The following is a 22,966-nucleotide window of genomic DNA, read 5'->3' as shown; positions in this document are numbered from 1 at the left end:
ACATCCCCTTCATCCCATGGCTTCGGAGCCGCCATTCCAGCACCTGAGAAAGCTGTCGCAAAGGCAATATCCCTTCGCTGTAAGCTCATCTCTTCCGCTTCTTCCCTCCCTTATCCTCGTCCTCCAAGCCACCTCTCCTGTCATCCTTCTTGGCCTTCTTCTCCATCTCATCCCAATCTTCCCCTTCATCAGACAGCCCACTCTCCGCTTCCCCTTCATCGTCACTCGCACTCGCGTCATCATCGAACTCGCTATCCTCTTCACTTTCCGACTCACTTGCCGCCAATTCCCCATCGCTCATCTCAAAGGCGCTTTCCTCTTCAGACTCCTCCTGGTCTTCAGAGTCGGTCTCTGTGGCCAGGAAATTCCAGCCGCCCTCGGTGAAGAAATGATGTGGGTCAGTGGCCACGGTCTTCATGATCGTGCTCCAGTTCAGGTTGAGTGGTCCCTCGGTGTATGCAATGTCCACGCTGTCGAGCCATTCCTTCACTCTATCCAGCGATTCCACTGGAATCGTATTGATATGTGTTGGCGGTCGGTGGAAGTCCTTGTAGACAAAGACGAGATCGAAGTTCTTGAGTCCAAACTGCCCAATATGTCAGTTAAGCCCGAAAATTCACGCCACGAACCTGCCTTACCTGTATTCTTTCCAAATGAGCCACCTCAATCTCATCCAGCGTGATGACAGTGAACGGCGGTTCCGTCAATTGGACCAACGCATCAGTCGTCGGCGCCATCAGAACGTTGGAGCGGTTCGGAACACCATTGAAACTGAGCTCCCGGAACGGGATATCCACCGTCACATTATAGTCCCTGGCTTGATCCGAGATCTTTTCCGCGAAACTCTTGAAAAGTCGATCGAGCTCAGCTCGGCGTCTTCGTTCTTCCTGTTCTTGTTCGAATTCCTCTTCATCGCCATATCGGTGCTTCCGCTTCCGATTACCCGTCTCATCAAATGCCATATCTGTTGCTTCGCGGTAAAATTGGACATCTCTCGTCTTGCGTTTGCCGATAATGATAGGATTTTTAAGGTGGACGTGGATCAGCACAATCAGTTCACCAACGCAAGGCTGGAAGAACAAATGCTTGACATTGGAGAAGACCACATCGACATGCTCTTGACGGAGGGGTGATGAGTATCGGAGACCATTCTGATGGATTTCGACCTCACCGGGAACACGTTTGCCATCCTGCGCAGGTCGAAGATAGACGTCCGTGAGTTTGATAGGCCGACGGTTGCGGATTTCGATCAACTTGTCCTGCTCCACGACATCTTCCATCTCCTTCTTTTCTTGTTCTCGACGGACAGCTGACCTCCGAAGTTCGGTGATTTGCGCCGAAATTTCTGAGAGGCGATCCTGATCCTTGGAGCGGATGGTCAAAGATCTGACAAAATGTGCTTGAGGGTCCTCGAAAGGTTGGTCGTCTTTACGCCCAACACCTTGACCTGGAGACAAGAAGTTGAAGCGTAGATGTGTGTACTCGCCTTCGTCAGACTTGCTGACGTTTTTGATCGTGTTGATGTGGAATGGTACCGGTCGGCCCATGATGGGGATAATGACAGTCGACGCCTTGAGATCCACGCAGACAATCAGGTCCTTGGCGCGTGGAGGAAGTTGTCCTTCGCGCTTATATGACTCGAACTTCTTGAACTTCTTCTCGTTCTCGCCATTTATATCCCCAGTCGCTTCGGCATACTTCTCTAGACCTTCACGCTGTTTCTTCGCTGCCAATTCCTTCTGATGCTCTCTTCGGCGTGCCTCTTCCTCTTCTTTGGCGTTGTCCTGCCGATTGGCTCCTCGGAGACGAGTCGCCTTGATGTTGGATGTAACAATAGCACTAGCGCCGGGCTTCTTGGCCTTCTCCTGCTTCGGCTTTGTCTCTTCTTCGTCGTCCTTAAAGTAAAACTCGATCGAGTCTAGATCGGTATGTGCCTCTTTCGTGAAAACAACCGGTTCTCCCCTGGTCACTCGCACTGTGTCTGTCAGAACAAGAGTGTAATTGGCACTCTTCTTATCTTGAGGTTTGTCGTTGGTGAGATCCGACAAGCTGGTGGTGACGCTGAACGTCATGCCATCTTTGAGAGGTTTGGTGTTTTTGCCGTTCAGGACAAATTTCGAATCTCTGACTTCGATACCGATAGCTGAACCCACATCTTTACCAAAGTTCTTCTCGAGTTCAGGTTTGCGAGCCTTGACGACGCCCAGAGCCTTGTTGTAGACGTCTTTGGGCAGCGCACCTTCTTTGATCTCTTTCAAAGCGGCGTCATGCGCAGCAAGCAAAAGCTTGTAGTTCGACGTCTGCGATTTGCTCGGGTCGATCAAGTAGGTTCGTGCCAACATCGAACAGTAGGTCTTGTATCGGAATCCAACCCCAGCAATGATGCAACCGGAATGAAGATTGTCGTTAGACGGTTGAGCGTTCAGTCGAAGGTCATATTGTCCCCCACTCTGGACGATGGGCCCATATGCCCAATCCAGCTGTTGGTTGTCAAAATCCCCCGGCAATTTGGAGATCTTGTTGAAAAACTTATTATCATCGATCTTCTTCGACATGTTATCACAGAGCTGGCGATGGGTGACCTTTTTCTCGTCATCAAGCACCTTGGACATTTCATCAACCCAGTAGTCTGAGATCATACCACTGGCCGCCCGGGCTGCGGTACGCATATTTCTCAGCTCATTTTCGTCTTTGATAGCGAACGCAGTGGAGAAGGCGCCTGAAACGTCCACTTCCTCGACTTCCTTTGAGAAGTCGCCATACATCTTGAACCATTCATCGACAAAGGGACCGTGTGCTTCGGCCTTCGGGATGATGCCAACCTTCTTTCCGGCATTCTTGATGATATCAATGCATTTCTCAAAGGCTTGGGTTCGCGTCTCGGGTTGTTTCATATGGACGGTAAAGATTTCGACGGGGATCTTTCCATCCTTGAGGTTTTGAAGATGCTTTGCTGAAGAAGACAGTCAGGTACTGGGAAGCCGATTATTGTCACCATGTCTGCGAAACTCACCCTTTTTCTCCGTGGTAACAACGTAGAAGGCAGCAGTGGTGAAAATCAACAATGTGGCGGGGAATTCATAGCCTAGGAGCCAGAACTGTAGCGCAGCACAAATCCATCAGTCCTTGGAGTTCATAGAGGCCCATCAAGGCATCGCGTAGTGTCCGAATCAAGGGTGGTGGACTCACATGTACTGCATTGTTCTTAACATATACTGTCTCATCGGCGGCCTTGCCCGTCAAGATGAAGATGCTGTCCGCGCCGCCAAAAACTTCATTGCCCGATCTCTTGTCTGCTTTCCAAGCGTTGTAGAGGGACTGGAGGCGCTCGAAGAAGGTGTCGGGGTTGATGACAATTTCGCTCATCGTGTGTTGCCTGCCTCAGCGGAGGCGACGTGCGGATCGTGAGAGGGAATCTCAATCGCAGGTGATGTAATCTCCGCGCAATCTATCAGTAGGACGATGAGACCCAGGGATGAGTCTGAATTGAAAGACGCAGCAGTGGTAGAGTGATAAGGAAGCAGTGAACAGGCAGAAGTAGATGTGAAAACGGACGTTATGATCCTCTTCGCCGAGTCAAAGGCCCACGGTCAAGGCAAAGTTCCAGGATGAAGGGCGTCGAGGGCGATATTTCTCCAATTGCCGCGCCAAACTTGCCCAACTCACGCGCCGCAACGCGATACCTACTTTTCTCTGGCGCGTTGCTCTCCTGGATATATTTCAACGACTGCCTCAGGTCTCTCTCATGAATGATTATACTAGAACCTAGAGAGAGGCGCGGTATGGGTGATTGGACAGCAAGAAGGAGTGTTTCTGTATTATTATGTTTTTACAGGTTAGGGGAGAACGTTCATGCCGACACCATCCTCCGACGATGAGGCTGCTGAGACCGTTGATACTTGATCTCAACCCACCAAGTATCGTCCCGTCCCTCCATCTATCTTCTATCAGCCCGTAGAGCCGGGACGCACACGCCGAATGCACCTCAGGAACCCTTGTGCTTCTTCATACGAGGAGAATGTCATACTTCCCATTGCTAGAAATCCTCACTTGGTCGCCCAAGCCCTCCTGCCCATACTTCCTCCTTACCAACTCGAATATAATCAATCCTGCACTCGTACTTGGCACCTGCCGAATGGTGAACCACCAGAAACCCCTAAATAACCATCGCCTCATTCCTCCTTCAGCCGCGGCTTGTATACGAGCTTGTTTCCAAGTCTCTTGGTAGGCGTGATAGTATGCCCTCAACATCCGTCCACGTCTCGCCAGCGGTGCGTTGTCAGAGTTAAGTTTGATTGCCTTTTGGTCGAGGTCTTCGAGACGCTCGTAGTGAAGAGTCTGGATTGTCGAGAGAGGGTAGAGGACGAGTTGCTGTGTGATCGAAGCCGTAATGCCAGCGAGCATGAGAAAGGTCGGTTCGAGGGCGTAATGTGGTCTGATCACTGGGCCCTCGGTGTCTCTCTTTGTTTGTGATCCCTCGTCCACGGTGGCCTGTATTGGCTCTCTATCCTTCATACCAAGCTCTTCCCCTTCCCACTCTCTAACGATCTTATGTCCATAATACCACTTCGCATATCCATGGTACCCCTGCGCCTTCACCCATTCAAAGGCACAAAAGAATATACCACTTCCAAAGCTATCCTTCAAGAAACTCAGTCCGAAGCCCGCAAATATCCCTCTGAGTCCAATCTCTCTTAACTTTCCCTTGCCATATTCCCACATAGTCTTGTCCTCATATCTTGGCCCTCGTCGTTCGAATCGCACTTGAAGAGCATCCAAGGGAGCTGCCAACACGCTTTGGATAGAGCCCGCTGCGAACCCTGCGAGAAACGTGCTCTGCGGCGGTGGGGGTGGGTATACCGTTTTCCTGGCATGCGCCGATGGTTCATGCAACACGCCCAAAATCTGCAGGTAGCTCGTGTACAGCGCTGCTCCGACGGCTACATTCGCGAGGAGTGGCAGCGCCAATTGCTCTGGCACGAAGCGCCAACCGTAGTGTTTGATCGCAGTCGCCAGGAGGCCGGGGGTGGTGGACCTCCACGACCACCGACCAGTTTGGATATCCGGGTTTATGCTTTTGGCGTACGCGAGGTAATCCACTCTTGTCCGAAAGAAAGCTTTCACGGGGGCGCGGAAATAGAATGCCACTGCCTGCGCCGTAAATGCTCGAACTCCCGCGGCGGAGGCGCCGGTTGCTGCATTGCTTTTCGTGTCTTTGTAGACTGGAGGGGAGCCAGGCGGCATCGCTGGCAGAACGCCTTCGAAACTGGTAGGGTCGTCATCGAGCGAGTCCATACTTCTCCGTCTCGCTCTCGAGTAGTGTGGCCATCATTGACTGCGATGCATCGATTTCGACGAGGGCGGCCGGTCAACGGCGTGAGGAGCAAGAGAATGGGCGCAGATTCTACCGCCCAGAAACGCACCTCGAGAGAAAATGCAGGTGGGACGTGCCAGGGACGTCCGAAAACAAGGCTGGCAGCCTTCAACATCATATTTGTACATAGTCAGGCAGAGACCCCCGCCATCTTTTGACTGTTTTACACCAACCCTATGCGGTCCCAACATAGAGTCGCTAATGTGTGCATACGCAATAGGCAGGCAAGTCGAATTTCAGCTCCTTTCATCGCTCATGTGGTATCTTCTAACGTCCCAAAATGCAGCACATGCCGGCCGCCGAACTGACCCATGGTATGATCAAACCTCCGCCCAAGAATAGCTGAAATCATTTCCGGTCATAAAGTCCTATCCGCTGCAAACACTTGCGTTCGCAGTTATTATCATAGATCAATCCTCGTCTTCCATTCAATCTTCTCTTTCTCCGCCCATTCCTGAAGAAAAGACACACCGAATCTCGCTGCTTCGAATGCTGTCGTGTTTGCATCCATTGGCAGGTAGAAATCTTGTGGGATCCTCGAAGGCGTCAATTTTTCTCGGAGCCTCACGCTCGAATCTTTGGCCCGCTTCGACCAAGTAATGGGATACTCGCGTTTTAATAGATCGGGGGACAGTTGGCGTGACCCATCCAACCACGCAGTCTGTAGTTCACGGGCGTTCTGGATCAACTCATCCCTAAACTCAACGTATCGCTTCTTGTACTTCTCTCCATCCTCATTTGTCTTGGTATTACCATCACTACCGGGGGTAGGTGCAGAGTTGCAATAGTCGTCAGGTAAAGGATCTCGCGCCAACTTATCCACGTCATATTTGTGAACAACCTGCCGACATACTGCTCCAAGTTGGACAACAAGACCGTGGAGATGTGGAAACTTCCTCGACGCTCGAAACACAGAGATGTGGTATGGGATGATCGATCTCCAGCCCGGGTCGATACTTGGTCGGGCGTGGGATTGAGCAGAGATATTGATCATGAAGCACAATAGCGCCTCAATCAGTATCAGCACCGCTTTAGCGGACTGGGAAGCCTTTGCGTCGCTGTCAGGAGCAGGCAGCAGAGCCGTTCCTTCATGCTTGAGAGAACGACCCAGTGCAAAGAACTTGGAGTTGATGCTGGTCCACTGTTGCCGATCCCCTTCTCGAGAAGAATTCGAGCTCGTTGGAGGTTGGGGAGATGGTTTCGGCATCGTTTGTGGCGTTGACACCCTCGCTTTGTCCCCAGAGGGAGTCGGCGCATCAACACCGTCCGACGATTCCACCCGTCTCATCAAAGGAGGTTTAACTTCCTTCTTGGGGGTGGATAATGTTGATTTTGACTGAGATGCCATAGACGTCTTACCAGTCGGGGGAACTGGGGTAACAGGTCTTTTCTCTATTTCCACAGCTTTGGCCTTCTTCAGCGACGGTCCAGGACTGCTGTCTTCAGCCTTTCTCTTCTTCTCTAGCTTGATATGATCGATGATGGGCGGTTTCGACCTAGGCTCAGCAGTAGCCTGAGGTTCGACGTGGTTCTTTTTGGTGGTCTCCTTCCTTGCATGTGCGTCAGAGATGTTTGGGGATTCTTGCGCCTCTTGCTTCAGGTTGTCTTTCTTCGGCCGCGGCGCAAACTTGAGGAGCGCTTCCACCCTCTTCCTATTCTTTTTGCCGTATCTTAGAATAATTGTATGTCTTTGTCGAGGACCAGGACTGGCCCGAACACCATTGTGAAGGGGTGTCCCAGCTCTGATGCCATTCTTCGCCAGCAGCTTTGCTCCAAGAGCCCCCTTGGCCGCATTCGGAGTCCCTGGGGCACTACTCCTGGCTGAGTGCTGACTGTCTGAGCGAACTCTGCTCCCGCCAGGGCCCAATCCGCTTCGATCGCCTGGAGCATCACTGTCAAGGTCGGCACTAGCGAGGATCGAGCGCACGGGGTCTGATCGCTTGGGCACACCACTGGCAGGGCTTCCAATTGACGCGGTGTTCGGGGGTGTTGACAGCGCTTTTGCAAGTGACGGAGGCAGGACCGGAGACAATAGCTGTGGTAGGCCGTTCTCCTTCTCGGGTGATGGCAGAGTGGGGGAGAGTAACCTGGGCATTCTCATGGTGGAAGACTGGGACTCGACCTTTGAAGATTGCGCGACAGATTTAGGATCTTCAATAGCAGGAGACAGCTTTCGTCGTTTAGCCGGATTCGGCGAGCCGGTCTGATGCGCCTTGGGCGCCATGTTTGGAGAATTATGGCCGTCCATTCGTGCGACCTGTTGCTGATGATCCTTGACTCCGTTACTTTCTGTGGGAGCCGGCGGTTTCTCCTGCTTCTTCTCCAGCAATGATTGTGAACCGAGCTTTGTCTCTTCTAGGCTCAAGGGCCCGTCGGCCAGGGTCTCGACTGTCTTAGGAGGTTGAGATTCAGGTGCAGCCTGCGGCGGACTTTTTGCCTTGGTCCTGTAGTCCTTCAGGCTGATTTTCTTGCGATTACTTGGGTCGGCTGGGGTATGACGGCCACTTGCTGGAAGGGCCTTTGGAGAGAGTTCTTCTTCGGCAATGGGGTTCCCGTGGTCGTCGGCCCACCCGCCCTCGACCTTCAACAAAGCCTCGTGTTCACCCGAATGCGGAAGAAAGCTGAGGTATTGGAGCTGCTCTTCTTTGCGATCGAATGGGGTGCCCTCATACCACGTATTGACAAAACGCGAGCTGTGACGGTAGGGAACGTCGGAGGGAACGGAGAGTAGGTAGGGTTGTAGAGGGAGAATCGTGGCGTGGAGGTGATTGAAGCGCTCATCCAATTGAGTAACGATGCGAGAAACGGATTGCTTGCCTCTGGGCAAGTCTGTAGAATCCGGGGGTCTCTTGGTCATGCCTTGGGACATTTTGTCGCAAAAAGGTAACGGGCAGCGGTTACCGTTCCATCATAGTCTGGGATGAGTTCGTCAAGGTGATCAGCTCTGAGGAGGAAAAGCTGGACACATCGACGGCTCATGAGACGGTACCATCACATATCCGCAATTGAGCAGGGTTCGGGGTCTCTTGGTTTGCGTCGGGGGCACAAAGCTTTTTTGCGGTGATTAACTTTCATAGAATGAGATCGGAGGGGATCTGACCGACCTGGTAGAGGACGCGAAGGCGGGCAGTGACGGCTGCTTTGACGCAGTCTGGCTGCGATCTGCGCGGCCTGTGGTCTGAGCAGTCGAGAACTCAACGGTCTTTGCGACGGAGGGCTGTTCAGGACGTAATCGACCAAGAGAGCTGGCGGAGCAAAAGAAGGAAGAGAAGGCTGAGGAGGAATGGTCGCAGTTGGCCAATTCGGTCTGCACAAGTGCAGGTCGGGCGGATGCGAGCCAGTGAATAATCACAGGATCAGGAATGGGCAGATAGAGGGGCACGACCAACAAGCTAGGGCTGGAATTGTCTCTGCCAAAGGACCGGCAGGGCTAGAATCTCTTGCCGTGCCCCGAGTCTGCGGTACTTTGGTCGCTATATGCGGTGAGGGTCAAATTCCTCGAGAAGTAGTAGTAGGTCGGCAGCAGATGGAGGTAGTCAATGGGGGGGGAATGATTGACGCCAGAAGCCACAAGGCATAACGGACGGGGCGAGGCGAAGTCCCAAGGGCGGCGAGAACCTGGCTCTATGGCTCCCTGGGCTCTGGCTCGTCGGCGCGTCACTCGCCAGGAGAAAAAGCTTTCGGAAAAAAGTTCTCTCTTTGCCCTCCGCCTCTCTCCTCGCCTCATCCCCACGGCTAGTGAGGCCAGCCTGGTGACCTTTCACAGACCTGCTTGCATGCGCCTCATCTTAGTCATCCATCACGCCCCGGGCTGGTGATGGCTTCGTCCTCCTCTGTAATACCCAGTACGAATTTGACGAATTGCGTGCGTGGTCAGCCCGAGGAAAACAGTAACAAATACAGCTTCAATCCCAGCTTCAATCCGGTTTCCATCAGTACATGCCCGGCGCAATTTGACATGAATTCCGCCGCCCTCGGTGCAGATTCCCGGACCCAAAGGCGTTTTTAACTCCCCAGATGCAATGACGTATCCCCCTATCGTTCGACTGCGACAATGCTGCCGTCGCAGCCTCTATATCTATACACCGACCAAGTCGACACTATACAACATTCAAAATCCAGAGTCCATGGCTTTTATTCCTCGTCCTGGCCAATCTTCCCATATTGGCCGCGAGAACCGTTATCTTGTCGTGACCTGGACACTATTCGACCTATCCAACCTCCTAGACCTTCCTGATTGCTTTGGCTTCTACCCCGTGGCTTTCCGTTTGCGTCGAGTTGGATCTCGGGAGGATCTATGTCAAGGCCAGGGATTGCAGCGTCCGAGGAAAATATTCCTGGTTGAGGGGCGCCTTGTCTGATGTCGATAGAAGATGGCGATCCAACGCCCATGAGCGATCCTCGTTCCGCTTGGGTGGAGGGAGTTGGCATCGCCGTTGTGGCATCCCCAAAGAGCGCGTTCATGTCTTCAAGGCGAACATTGGCCGTTTCAGGATATACAAAGTAAACTACGTCGGCGGTTAGTGCCTGCGTGAGGTCAATGTGGTCGGACATACTTACCGAGAACGAAACTCAGTGCGCAGAAGAAGGCGTGTACAAGATACAGCCTCCACTTGATCGATTTCTGGAGGATCGGCGTGAGTTCGCCCACCAGAAAGTTGAACGCCCAGTTGCTGGCAGTACTCAAGCTGGCACCTTTCGCCCGAATGCTGAGCGGTAGAATCTCTGGCGGATACAGCCATGGTATAGGCCCCCAACTGGCTCCGAATGCCGCATTGTAAATCATGACAAAAACCACTACCAGGGTCGGGGTCCACCGCACGTCGATGAAGATGAAGTAGGAGATGAGCGACAGGGAGATGATCATAGCCACTGCTCCAGACAGGAGAATAGGCCGCCGTCCCCATTTGTCAACCAGATACCATGGCGGGATTGTCGATCCCAGGTAAGTGAATGCATTAATGCCAGTCATGAGAATCGCGTCTCGTCCGACCCAGCCCGCCGATTCGAAAACAAGTGGTGCGTAGTACGAAATGACGTTAATACCGTTCAGCTGTGCAAATGCCTGGGCCGACATGGCGATAAAGACGCGCTTGTAGTATCGTCTAAACATATCCGAGTATGACCGTTCTCCTTCTTGACGTTGCAACAGGACGTTCATCTTGATCTCGCGATATTCTTGTCGAGCCTTCGCATTATGAATGTCGCCTTTGCCATAGAGATTGGCTATGACAATGATCCCCTCTTCGTCATGGTCGTTATCCAAGAGCCATCTGACAGACATTAGTTGAACCCTCAAATCCTCTTCTTTGGAATGTCCTACCGAGGGGATTCGCAAATGATCAAGCTGCCAAATCCAAGCAGTGCACCCATGACGCATTGCATCAACAAGGGCACTCTCCATGACAGGTCGCTCTGGATAAAGCTGCAGAAGTAGTCGACCCAAACACTTGCAGCGTAACCCGTAATGTTACCCGTAAATTCTATACAGGCCAGCTTGCCTCTGTTGTGAGGAGGACTGATCTCAGATTGATAGACAGGTACAATAGTAGAGAGAGCACCAACTCCAAAACCCGCAATCAACCGCCCTACCATCATCATGGGCATACCGTTTGCGAGAGTCTGAAGCATTCCGCCGACGAAGAAAACCATTGATCCATAAAGAATAGTCCTACGACGTCCAATGATGTCGCCAATGCGTCCGACGCATAGCGATGAAATAAGGGCGCCAATCTCGAGGATGGCCACCATGGTCCCAACTTCGGCCGGGCCAGGTTGATTGAATGCATCTCTGAAAAAGGGACCACTTGGGCATGTCAGCAATCGCGGTTGGAGCGGTCCGAGTGCACGTACGTGATAATGCCAGACATAACGCCTTGATCGTATCCGAAAAGAAATACACCTAGCGATACGAACACACTTGTAAAGTACCTGCATTGCACCTGTTAGCCACCCGTGCAGGCTCCTAGGATATCTGTGTCGTCATACAATAACGGCTTCCCTACGAGGCCCTTGGCCCGGGCAGTATGGGGGTCAGTGGGAGCCATGATGAGAGCCAATATTCTTTCTGCCTTTGTAACCTGCCTCGGTGGAGGCTCCGGAATGAAGATAGCCTCTTTGTCTAGACCAAGAGGGGGGCGATCCCGCTCAAGGTGATCTTGTTCTCGAAATCCGACTCTCTTCTTCCGTCCTCCACCGTGACCACGACCTGAGACTTTGAGCCTTTGACCTTCCCGGGTCAAAGGATCTAGCTCAATTTGATAGGGGTCCTCGTTGCTAGTAAGCTGCTCTGCGAGATCTCCAGTGTCGCTCCAAAGGGAGAAGTCGTCAGAGTCAGAACCCGAGTATGATGGTCGCCGGTTGCTTTCGTCTTTTTCGTTCCCTTCTGCAGTCCGCAGTGTGGATGGAGGGTCTTCCAGGTCTGCTTTTGAACGAGACGAATGCGATCGGTGGTGGAGGAAAGAATCGGTAGACGGGCGAGGAGAAGAAATGGTGTCGGCGTTTGAAGGGCAGTCTGGACGACTGGCCCTAACTTTTCAAAGGGGATATAGGTGGACCTTGAGAGACCTCGTGTCCAACTGAGGAAGACTTTGACGTCTTTCGGTATGTGGGTCGGTCGGGTGCGCAGTCGAGAGGGAGAGGGTGTGAATCGAGGGTCGGGCTCAAGATCAGACGGCAAAGGGGACAGGCTCGGTCACTGGTCTATTGACGGCGATGGTGGCGATGGCATTGGGCTGGAGAACCGATCACGAGAAAAGCGGAGCAGGCAAAGCCTTCCCATGTGAGGATAGCCAGCGGGAATGACCCTAATGGGCTTTGTCAAATGATGCAGTTAGCCTTAAGGAAAGACAGAAGGGAAAAGCTCGAGGTGGCCGCTCTGCAAATTGGAGTACTTGGTGTTAGTGAGAGGGTGGATGACGGATGCCAGATTTGATCGGGCGACCTTGCTGGCAGGCCAATATTGGTCCAAGACCGACAAGCGAGAGGCCCATGCGCAAGGCCAAAACATACCTAGCGAGCTTGGTGTAGTAGCACTGAAGGCAGAGGGGAGGAGATTCATTTTCCGGGGAAGCCACAGACCCCAAGACGGTCAGATAGGCACCGGCCCAGGGGCGCCACCAGTCCCGGAAAAGCCACCCAGGCCGCCTACGATTAACCACACGCGACCTCCCGCTGACCCGGAACCCCGTCGTCACCGGCGCCAAGCCGCCGAGGCAACAGATTTTTCAGAGGTGCTCACAACCACACATCAGCAACGACGGATAATCGTAAAAGTTGGATGGGCCTTCATGACCAGAGCCCAGAAATACGTCCATGGATACCAGGAGAGTCATCTCGTGATTGACCTGCTATTCGTCGTCGGCTGGCCTCGGATGACCGTTTAATTTCTTCGCATCGATCAGTCTACAAGGCACTTTCCACTGTCGAGTGGGATCATTTGTATTCTCTCACGTCCCCAAGCTTCAATCGCCGTTCTGTGTCTCCGTGTGGCACTGGTCATGCTGTCAAAAAGGAGTTTCTAGACTCAGCGCCTTGCTTGTCAACCATGGATCATCCTCAAGTCTGCATCATCCCTGGGGCGTCAGCGTTTTCGGAATTTCGGCGTCAGGCTCTTGCCTCCAATGTTGGCGCCCGCGACGTTCAGGGACAGTATATTCACTATGTGGAACTTGTGGGATCCCTTGAGTCTGAGAGCCATGCGCTACTGGAAAAATTGTTGACCGACGGCCACCACGTAGATGCGCAGGAAAAGGAAGGCGAATCTTCCACTGTCCTTTATGTTGTGCCCAGGCCGGGCACTATCTCCCCTTGGAGTTCAAAAGCGACCAACATTGCTCATGTTTGCGGACTTCGGAAAGTGGTTCGTCGAATCGAACGAGGCATCAAGATTACGGTGTACCTCGACGATGGACAGTCTCTGGGCGGATCGAGCCTTGACTTCCTCCATGACCGGATGACAGAGACCATCTCAGAAAATGAGCCAGACCTCAACCTCTTGTTCATGCACCACGAACCTGGCGTGCTGGGTACATATGACCTATACAATGACGGACAGACTCCCTCAGCGATTCTTCAAGATTTGAATCGCAAGCTAGGTCTTGCGCTCGATCCGTCAGAGATCCAGTATCTTGTCGAAGCCTATTCCAAAGACGGGCCAGTTCCGAGAAAACCTACAGATGTTGAGTTGTTTATGTTCGCTCAGGTCAACTCAGAACACTGCCGGCATAAGATCTTTAATGCAAGCTGGACTATCGATGGAAAACCAAAGACTAACACTTTGTTTGGCATGATCAGAAATACGCACAAACAGACTCCGGAAGGCACCGTCAGTGCATACAGTGACAATGCGGCTGTACTAAAAGGCAGCAATGGGAGTCTGTGGGCTCCTGATGATCTCAACGGCCAATGGAAAGCAACGAAAGAACCAGTGCATTTCCTTGTTAAGGTCGAAACCCACAATCATCCCACCGCCGTCTCCCCTTTTCCGGGAGCGGCGACCGGCTCAGGAGGTGAAATCAGGGATGAAGGTGCAACAGGGAGAGGAGCAAAGCCCAAGGCCGGTCTGGCAGGATTCTGCGTGTCCGACCTACTGATACCTGATCACCGCCAGCCGTGGGAACTCGACTATGGCAGACCTAATCATATCGCTAGCAGTCTCGACATCATGCTCGAAGCACCCATTGGAAGTGCTGCTTTCAATAACGAATTCGGTCGACCATGTACTACCGGCTATTTCAGAACGTTACTTGTCGAAATGAAAACTGGCAAAGAGTCTGCAGAAATCAGAGGCTATCATAAGCCTATCATGATTGCGGGAGGCGTAGGTACTGTTCGACCCCAGCATGCTCTGAAAGATCCCGAGATCGTCAAAGACGGTGCGTTTCTGATTGTCATGGGTGGTCCGGCCATGTTGATTGGTTTGGGAGGGGGAGCCGCATCGAGTGTCAGTTCTGGAGAAGGGTCGGCCGAGTTGGATTTTGCCAGTGTTCAACGCGGCAACCCCGAAATGCAGAGAAGGGCTCAAGAAGTCATCAATGCATGTACTGCGCTTGGTTCGCATAATCCCATCCTCTTCATCCACGATGTTGGTGCAGGAGGTCTGTCGAACGCTTTACCGGAGCTTGCCAAAGACTCCGGGCTTGGTGCGGAATTCGAGCTTCGAGATATCGACTGTGCAGATAAGAGTATGAGTCCCCTCCAGATCTGGTGTAATGAGGCTCAAGAGCGGTATGTTCTCGCGGTAGGACAGGAAGGTATGAACAAGTTCAGGGCAATCGCAAAACGAGAGCGCTGCGAGATCTCAGTCGTGGGAAGAGCGACGAAGCAGCAAGTGTTGAAGCTAACAGACCGCAACCACCCGGCGAACAGCTCTGATCAACAGGATCCTATCGACCTCCCGATGGAAGTCCTCTTCGGGAAACCACCTAAGATGACTCGCGACGTGCTTTCACGCGAAGTTGATTTACCAGGATTTGATACCAGCTTGAGCATGTATGTGCCCCAGGCGTCAATGAGCGGTTTGCTTCAGGAAGCAATTGACCGAGTGCTTCAAATGCCGGCGGTTGGATCCAAATCCTTCCTGATCACGATAGGAGACAGAACAGTTGGCGGACTCACAGCTAGAGATCAAATGGTGGGACCCTGGCAGGTTCCTGTGGCAGATGTATCTGTTACAGCAACGTCACTTACCAGTGGTATCAGAAGCGGTGAGGCAATGGCAATGGGCGAAAAGCCAGCCATTGCGCTCATCTCTCCAGCCGCATCCGCACGAATGGCAGTGGCTGAATCACTAATGAATCTCACTGCTGCAGACCTACCTGACCGTCTTCATCAGGTCAAGCTCTCCGCAAATTGGATGTGTGCATCTACTCATCCCGGTGAAGGCGCTGGGATCTACGAAGCCGTGGAAGCATTGGGCATGGATCTGTGTCCCAAACTCGGCATTTCAATCCCTGTCGGTAAAGACTCCATGTCCATGAAGATGAAATGGACAGACCCCAAGAGCAAGGATGTAAAGGAAGTCACGAGCCCCTTATCAGTCGTTATATCTTCATTCGCCCCCGTGCTGGATATCAGGAAGACATGGACGCCACAGCTAAAACGGTACAGCGAAGTGGGCGAATCTACGCTCTTCTTTGTGGACTTGGGTCTCGCGCACCGTGCCTTGGGAGGGTCCGCCCTTACACAATCCTTCAAACAAATTGGCGATGAAGCACCCGACATCCGCTCCATCTCCTTGTTCAAAGATTTCTTTGACGCTACACAACAGCTGCACGAACAAGGCCTCGTGCTGGCTTACCATGACCGTTCAGACGGTGGCCTCTTCGTGACCCTCGCAGAGATGTCGTTTGCCGGTCGCTGTGGCATAGAAATCATGATCAACGACATATGTCCCACGCCGCACACGTCGGACGTAATCTCCACTTTGTTCAACGAAGAATTGGGAGCAGTATTCCAGGTTCGCAAATCTGATGAGAATCACTTCAAAGCCTGTTTCGCAACGTGTGGGCCCCCTCCTGGTCTCATCCACAAGATCGGCCGTGTATCCACGAAATCTTCCTCTCAAAACATGGCCATCTATCACGGCGGGAAATTAATCTACCGCGCGACTCGTGGTCAGTTACAACAAAAATGGTCAAACACATCATACTGGCTTCAACGACTTCGGGACAACCCTTCCTGCGCGGACTCGGAGTACAACGCCATCCTCGACGACGCCGAACCAGGATTGAGCTATAACCTCAGTTTCGAACCCAAGGAGAACATCAATACATACAAAGCGTCCTTCCTCAATTACATGCGTCCCACTGCCCGACCACGTGTCGCCATCCTGCGAGATCAAGGCACTAACGGCCACGCGGAGATGGCGTTCGCGTTCGAATGCGCCGGATTCACTGCGGTAGACGTCCATATGTCCGATATCCTCGACCCGAAACCACACCAGTCACACCTCGGCGTAGATCACGACCTCTCTTCCTTCGTGGGTCTCGCTCTGTGTGGCGGCTTCAGTTTCGGCGACTGTCTCGGTGCAGGTCAGGGGTGGGCGAAATCGATCCTCTTCCATCCCACAACCCGGCAAAAATTCCACACCTTCTTTGAAAGGCGAGACACATTTACATTGGGCGTCTGCAATGGGTGCCAAGTCCTCTCCAAACTCAAAGAATTGATCCCCGGGGCAGAGAAGTGGCCGTCTTTCGAGAGGAACGAGTCCGAACAGTACGAGGCGCGAGTCTGCATGGTCAAAGTCTCTGACCCGCCTGCGGAGTCAGGCATGGCCCCCAGCGTGTTCTTGCACGGCATGAGCGGTTCTTCGTTCCCCATCGCCGTCGCACACGGCGAAGGCCGCGCCTCGTTCACGAACGACCTCCCACCGCCGCATACGGGAAACAGGACGTGGGACGCGTCCCTCGCGCACGACTTCACGTACGCCGACCTCGCGCCAATCCGGTACGTGGACAGTAAATCCTTGCAGCCCACCACGACGTACCCTGCCAACCCGAACGGGAGTCCCGCCGGGATCGCCGGCGTGCGAAGCCAAGATGGGCGCGTGTTGGCCCTGATGCCGCATCCCGAGCGCACGATCTTGGCCGGTGTGGCGAGTTATATCCCCGAGCATGCGATAATGGGGGAGAAAGATGCATGGGGCGATTGGGGCGAGCACGGACCGTGGTTGAGACTGTTCCAGAGTGCGAGGAGATGGGCTGGATAAGAGACGCAGCTCCTGACAAAATGAGACCGGGGGTGAGACTTGGGGAAGGAATGTGCCGGTTCATGGACGACGCTCAAGCACTGAAGAATACTCGACAAAGGCAGACGAGACGACGCACAGTTTGATGATGCCGGATGAGGAACGATGTCTACTCTGGGCAGGTAGCAAAGATTTTGCGGAGGTCGTTCAATGCTGTGCCCTACGGTGGGATTAGCTTGATCGTAATCATGGAAGAGGGGTATTTGCCGCAAGGCTGAGCTCCCATACCCATGCACGGAGGTCGTTATAACGATAGACATATTGAGATAAATATATTGGGATTAGATTTCCAGATAAACGCAAGTTCACGAAAAGATGACCATGCAATGGCGCGAGCTCTATGACATAGTTCCTGGAAGTTTTCAGCTTTTTTTTTGACCTCTTGCAGCTATATTAACTTCACTAAGGAGCCCCGTTTCGTCCGCATTAGACTTCGTGCATTAATAGCGAGTACCTTCTAATTACACAATGCAAAAAGAAAAGACGAGAAATGGCGGCACAGCCTATAGCATCCGCCAAGACCTCAACTCGAAAATCCCGGAGCTCTCATGCCTGCCCTTGACTCAGTAAACTTTTGTACACTCTGAAATGACGGTCATCAGCCAGCCCGGTCTCCTCTATCTCTAGTCGTCCACGACATCCCCTGACATACCCTCTCAACCAGACTTTCAAATAGTGCTTTACATCAACATCCGCCAGGCGCCACGCCTGCGCTGTCGTTCAGTTGTCCGGTAAGACATAATCCAACTGTTGTCTGGTTTCTTCCAGCCCGAATTGAATTTCTTCATTGTGTTGTCTCGGAAGCAGGGCCTGCCTTAAACAACGAAAGATTTCCCCATCAAAACGCTCGTCCACTTCGGCCGTCTAAGCCTTTCGCGATCTAGTGGTTGGACCATTTGATCGCCCGGTGGTGACAGCGCCGTTGCTCATCTTCTCGTCCCCAAATGCAGGTGGAACCCTGTGTGGGTCAGGAAGGGGAAGATCTCTCATAGCGATCAAAGCTTCTCTGCCAGTGTTCCTTCTCGGTCGTCCTTGAATGGTCTGTTTCCGGTAGGTTGCAAAGTAGAATGAGATGAAGAGCAGAAGGTAAGAGCTGAGAATGACAAGACCCGCAATCGCTGCAAATTCTTCCCCTGCGCAGGTACCTGCATTTGGCAGCCAAGGCCAATAGGAGTTGGCAAAGTAGGTGTATGAAGCAAAGTAGACGAAGCCCAAATCAATGACGAATTGGATGATTTGCATGATGGTAATGTATTTCTTCCACCAGATTCTAATTCCCCGAGCGGATTGGAAGTAGTACCTAGAGAAATATCAGCCGCCTGGTCAATTTTGTGTGTCAATTTTTCGTACCAGTACATGACCACGTGCACTGTCAGGTTCAACGTAATGGGAACCCATGAGACCGCGGTGTGCCCAATCAGCTGAGTGTAGCAGAGAAGCGCAGTGGCACCGTGGTGATAGGTGTGAAGGAAGGTTAGGGGTTTCTTCTTGAGGACCAAAAACAAAGTGTCAATGAGTTCGAGGTACTTGGTGAGGTAATTCAACTGCGGGAGTTAGACCGTGGCGCAAGCTGGATAAAGGGACAGCCAGACGTACATAGTACAGCACAACCAACTCCTGAGTCCACCCTCCATTGTAGCTGCAAATGGCGTTGAAGACACCGCCCCGAGCGAGAGTGGGGAGCAACTGCTCAACGAACAGTACCAGCAGGCATCCGCTGATGAGTGTAAGGTAGAGGTTGTGTACCATGAAAGCGCCGTTGAGAGTGAATGGTTTGCGATGTTTCATCAATTCTCTTCCTCCAAAGATGATGGCATAGTATGAGACCAAGGCGATGGCAGTTTCTGGCAGTGTCGACATAGGGGTCTTGCCTGGTTCAAACTTGAAATCCATCGGAGAGTAGCCCACAATGGCGGAATAGGCCTTGTCGAAGAAAGGCCATAGTTCGATGCCGAAGGGGCGATCGAGGGTAGGGAGAGGAATGGACTTGAGGATGTCGCCCGACATGTTGAGGGAATATGGTGTCAATTACTTTCGCGGAGGCAGGCTACAAATAAGCTGGAAAGATGTGAGCGCAGGCGCCGAGTTGACAACGAAGGAGCGACGGTAAACAATCAACTGATGAGGCCGTTCAAGAACAAAGGAGATGAACGAAGGGGAGAAACGGACTGTCAGAGGGATAAAGTAATTGTGGGCCGGAACAGGGTGGAAGGAAGTGAGATATATTCTCGAGCCGGCAACGCGGGCGGAGGCAACTGGGAAAATTGCAGGACGATCGCGAGGAGGATGGAAGTTGCCAACAGTGCCAATTCTTGGATAATCAAAAATGTCAGGGGAAAATCGTGCATAATCGTTTGGCACGATCAAGCACGATGCGCGCAGCCATTACGACAGAGCCAAGCCCCGCCTCAGCCGCCCCTTCCCATTGGCTGTGTTCCTGGCTGTCAATTTCCGCCTAGGGGAAGAAGGTGAGCGATTGCCGCGCGTATAGCGTATGCAAACGGTAGCCGCTGGAACGGCGTGACTGGGCGAGAGGTGTCCGGAGAATTAATACTCCGTGACGAGCATGTAGATGACCATTTTGGGATGACCGCCAAACTGTAGGCCAATCAGAGACCAGCTTATTCACAGTACACTGCCGGTCACGCACGTACGCGCCAAATACCAGCCTGTCACCCATGTCATCCTTGGCCGACGTGTGTCATTTCAACCAGTCAGAAGCTCTGCGAATCGAAGCAAATCTCAGGTGACTGAAGAACCTCGATCGAACATCTGCCCAGACCTTGCACATCGCAGCTTGTCCACCACCTCTCACTCTACCACTCTACACAACCCTCCTGTGCTCAACCTCGCCGATTGCATTATGGCTTCTCTTGCCATGCTTCGTCTCACAGCTCGTCCCGCCACTTCCGCCTTTCTTAGACCCTGCACACGGTCCTTCAGGAGAGCTCCGGCGGTAGTGCAATCGGTTTCCGCAAGGTCCCCCTTCAGCTCCTCCGCCATCCAAAGAAGCGCCGGTCACGAAGACGAAACATTTGAAGAATTCTCTGCGAGGTAGGCTCCCGATCGAGCTTGTTCTTATGGGCACTGGTCGCCAAAAAATTGTTCCGCGCTGTGGCCAAAAGAACAAGGTTGTAATTGGAGCTGGGCTGATCTGATGTCTGGCAGATATGAGAAGGAATTCGATGCGGTGCAGGACGTGTTCGAGCTACAGGTAAAGTTGCCAAGCTCCGGATCCCATTGTTGAGGCTAACCCAAGTCACCAGCGGAACCTGAACAACGCCTTTGCTTACGATCTCGTCCCTTCTCCCGGTGTTGTCACAGCTGCTCTGAAAGCTGCTAGACGCGTCAACGACTTCCCCACTGCCGTGAGAATATTTGAAGGTTCGTTCAGACGAGCTCATCTACGGCGAGGTACTCGGTGTCTAATATGTGAAACCACAGGCATCAAGGCAAAGGTCGAAAACATGCAACAATACCAGGAATACCTAGACGAACTGAAGCCTCTGCGCGAAGAGCTCGGCATTAATCTCAAAGAAGACCTCTATCCCGAGAATAGTGATAGCCCATACCACAACCCATAGGCAAAGCTGTGAACAGTCAAGGAGCACCGGGAAAGACTGGGCATAAAGGTTCCGCATTGGTGGTTGGGAAAATGGAACAGGAGAGTCGCGTGGTGTCTTTCGGACCAGAAGAAGCCAGAATGAGGGGCCCACGCATGTATTCCCTTCATATGCTTTGTGCGCAGCACCCTCAAAGACTACCTACGCCGTAGTAAAAATGTACAGTTTCAAAGACGAGCAGATCCGGGGTTGAGAGATTCCATCGGGTTTTTTTGTGTTCTTTCCCTCTTCGCTGTGTCCCCGCAATTCTAACATCAAAGGGGTGAAGGTGATATAACGGCTGAGGATGTAGGTAGGCATGTGCCCCGACTCCAATGGACATTCCATTCTGTGCGACGACCTACCCAGTTTTCCTGACACGGCGACTACCGGTTGATACGCATTCGACGCTTCATTCCCGTCGACATTAGTTTCGAAACCCACTCGGCTCAGAGGCTCTCAAGTCGCCCTCAATATTGAGGACTAAAATGACAAATGGTTGACTCTGCCGCCGCCCGTGTCCTGGATGAGTGTGCTCAGCCACCATCAACCTCCCACACCGGGCGCACGCGGCTGACAGGGAAAGTATATGCGGAATCGTGAGCGCCAAGGGCAGCAGTACAGGTACAATCTGGCATGAGATGACGAGGATAGTTTCTGGCGAGGGAGCAGAGACAGGCGGACATAGATCCAGAATGTGAGTGTGTGGAGAGTTCTTATCTGAGCCTGGCGTCGGGTTTGGCGTCGGTTCGGAGCAGGTCTGCACAATATACCATGTTATTCTATATATGGTTGGCTTCAGCGAGGTGCATCGTCTTGCGGCTGTCGATGTGTCAATGTCATGTTTGATTGTCGGGAGCGCGAAGTCCAGCTGTGTCCCGATCAGGCTGAGAAGAGTCCTACAGGGGGGGATCATAACGGCTGACCCCCCCAACTGGGCCACTAGCGCGTCGCATTCCTGTATTTCTGCCTACCTACCCTCCTGCCTACCTGCTGCCTACCTGCCTACCTACCTATTCGCCGACCGCCTACCTATCCACCTATTATCATGCCCGGCAAGCACAAGAATCGTAAATCGTACGCGGATCCAGAACGACCTCGAGGACAGCGATTAACAGAGAAAGAACGCGTTCAAATCCTTACCTTATATAATATGGCGAAGTGGAATCTTTCACAAATTGCGCGAGAACTTCGAATTGCTCGTACGACTGTTCAACTTTGTGTTCGCTCTGGTGTCTGTACGCCTCAAAGACCTATAGGACGTCCGCTAATACTTACGACGAGGAAAAGACGACGTTTAATATAACGCGTAACTCTTAATACCCATCATCGACGTCTTTTATACACGGAAATCGCTCAACTCGAAGATATTCAAGTCTGTCGACACTCTTTATTAAAAGCATTCGAAAAAAGAACGATATTTTCGTCGTACAGCGTAAGAAAAGCGCTTCTTACGCCCAAGTATATAGTAGCACATTTATAATGAGCAAAAAATCATGAAAACTTGGATATTGAGATTTGGAAACGCGTTGCATAAATAGATGCGGCTTCGTTTACCGCTGCAGGAGGCTTTGGAAACGTTTATGTTACGCGCACAGATGAAGAGAAATACCATCTAAGCTGTCTGGTTCCAAAATTTTCTGGATTTTCAGCAGCAATGACAGATACGTCGATATCTACGATTTCAAAAGGTCCTCTTACTATATTTATGGATAAAAATTGAGGTAAAGTTTCAGCACAGATTTATACTCAAAGAGTGTCATCTCATTTTTATCGACATCTTCGAGAGATTGAACTAACAGTTGGATTTATGAGGGTATTCTAACGGAGGACAATGCGTCTGTTCATACCCGGTACAGCAAGATTAATAAGAGCATATTGTAACAGAGCACTCCAGCGTTCGGCATGCGCGTGCAACAACGCACAAGAGCCCGTCCAGCAGGTCGGGAATCGAGAACGCGTTTCTGGTTGACGCGGACAGGGCAACACCACCACCAACACCAGCCCCCCGAGAGAGGCAGCGGCTGGGGCAGCGAGCGCCTAGCACGGCGACGGCATTGAGAAGTAGGAAAGGGCCGACGAAAAACACTCAGGAATAGGCAGACGACATCAAAAACATGGAATACTCTGTCAAACTGTAAAGAATGGCACTCTGCCAGCACTGTGAACTGTTCACCACTCCCCTTAGCCCATTTTTAGTTTGACATGTGACCAGACAACACTCCTTCATGCCACCCCCCA

General features: G+C 52.3%; 7 protein-coding genes across 7 annotated transcripts; 2 read left to right on the top strand and 5 right to left on the bottom strand.

Annotated features, from left to right (window-relative positions):
* Positions 1-85: 85 nt before the first annotated feature.
* On the bottom strand, positions 86-3,366 carry Z519_06315 (uncharacterized protein; the record flags this gene model as incomplete). Its single annotated transcript, XM_016764055.1, has 4 exons — positions 86-586; positions 639-2,953; positions 3,014-3,098; positions 3,190-3,366. The coding sequence occupies 4 exons, from the start codon at positions 3,364-3,366 to the stop codon at positions 86-88; spliced, it is 3,078 nt and encodes a 1,025-aa protein (XP_016619137.1).
* Positions 3,367-4,005: 639 nt separating this feature from the next.
* Z519_06314 (uncharacterized protein) lies at positions 4,006-5,295 on the bottom strand (the record flags this gene model as incomplete). The annotated part of the gene is made up of 1 exon (XM_016764054.1): positions 4,006-5,295. The coding sequence occupies one exon, from the start codon at positions 5,293-5,295 to the stop codon at positions 4,006-4,008; it is 1,290 nt and encodes a 429-aa protein (XP_016619136.1).
* Positions 5,296-5,777: 482 nt separating this feature from the next.
* On the bottom strand, positions 5,778-8,243 carry Z519_06313 (uncharacterized protein; the record flags this gene model as incomplete). The annotated part of the gene is made up of 1 exon (XM_016764053.1): positions 5,778-8,243. One exon carries the CDS (start codon positions 8,241-8,243, stop codon positions 5,778-5,780), a length of 2,466 nt encoding a protein of 821 aa, XP_016619135.1.
* A 1,265-nt stretch (positions 8,244-9,508) lies between these two features.
* On the bottom strand, positions 9,509-11,421 carry Z519_06312 (uncharacterized protein; the record flags this gene model as incomplete). The annotated part of the gene is made up of 5 exons (XM_016764052.1): positions 9,509-9,882; positions 9,935-10,647; positions 10,698-11,180; positions 11,228-11,305; positions 11,363-11,421. The coding sequence occupies 5 exons, from the start codon at positions 11,419-11,421 to the stop codon at positions 9,509-9,511; spliced, it is 1,707 nt and encodes a 568-aa protein (XP_016619134.1).
* Positions 11,422-12,920: 1,499 nt separating this feature from the next.
* On the top strand, positions 12,921-17,084 carry Z519_06311 (phosphoribosylformylglycinamidine synthase; the record flags this gene model as incomplete). Its single annotated transcript, XM_016764051.1, has 1 exon — positions 12,921-17,084. The coding sequence occupies one exon, from the start codon at positions 12,921-12,923 to the stop codon at positions 17,082-17,084; it is 4,164 nt and encodes a 1,387-aa protein (XP_016619133.1).
* Positions 17,085-17,987: 903 nt separating this feature from the next.
* Positions 17,988-19,130, bottom strand: Z519_06310 (uncharacterized protein; the record flags this gene model as incomplete). Its single annotated transcript, XM_016764050.1, has 3 exons — positions 17,988-18,423; positions 18,474-18,667; positions 18,720-19,130. The coding sequence occupies 3 exons, from the start codon at positions 19,128-19,130 to the stop codon at positions 17,988-17,990; spliced, it is 1,041 nt and encodes a 346-aa protein (XP_016619132.1).
* Positions 19,131-19,986: 856 nt separating this feature from the next.
* On the top strand, positions 19,987-20,707 carry Z519_06309 (cytochrome c oxidase subunit 6, mitochondrial; the record flags this gene model as incomplete). The annotated part of the gene is made up of 4 exons (XM_016764049.1): positions 19,987-20,177; positions 20,292-20,337; positions 20,390-20,507; positions 20,568-20,707. The coding sequence occupies 4 exons, from the start codon at positions 19,987-19,989 to the stop codon at positions 20,705-20,707; spliced, it is 495 nt and encodes a 164-aa protein (XP_016619131.1).
* Positions 20,708-22,966: the final 2,259 nt, after the last annotated feature.

This window comes from Cladophialophora bantiana (genome assembly GCF_000835475.1).
Source record: "Cladophialophora bantiana CBS 173.52 unplaced genomic scaffold supercont1.9, whole genome shotgun sequence".
In the NCBI taxonomy this organism is placed as follows: Eukaryota; Fungi; Ascomycota; class Eurotiomycetes; order Chaetothyriales; family Herpotrichiellaceae; genus Cladophialophora; species Cladophialophora bantiana.
The sequence above is the reverse complement of the archived record's forward strand: the minus strand, read 5'-3'. Positions and strand labels throughout refer to the sequence as shown.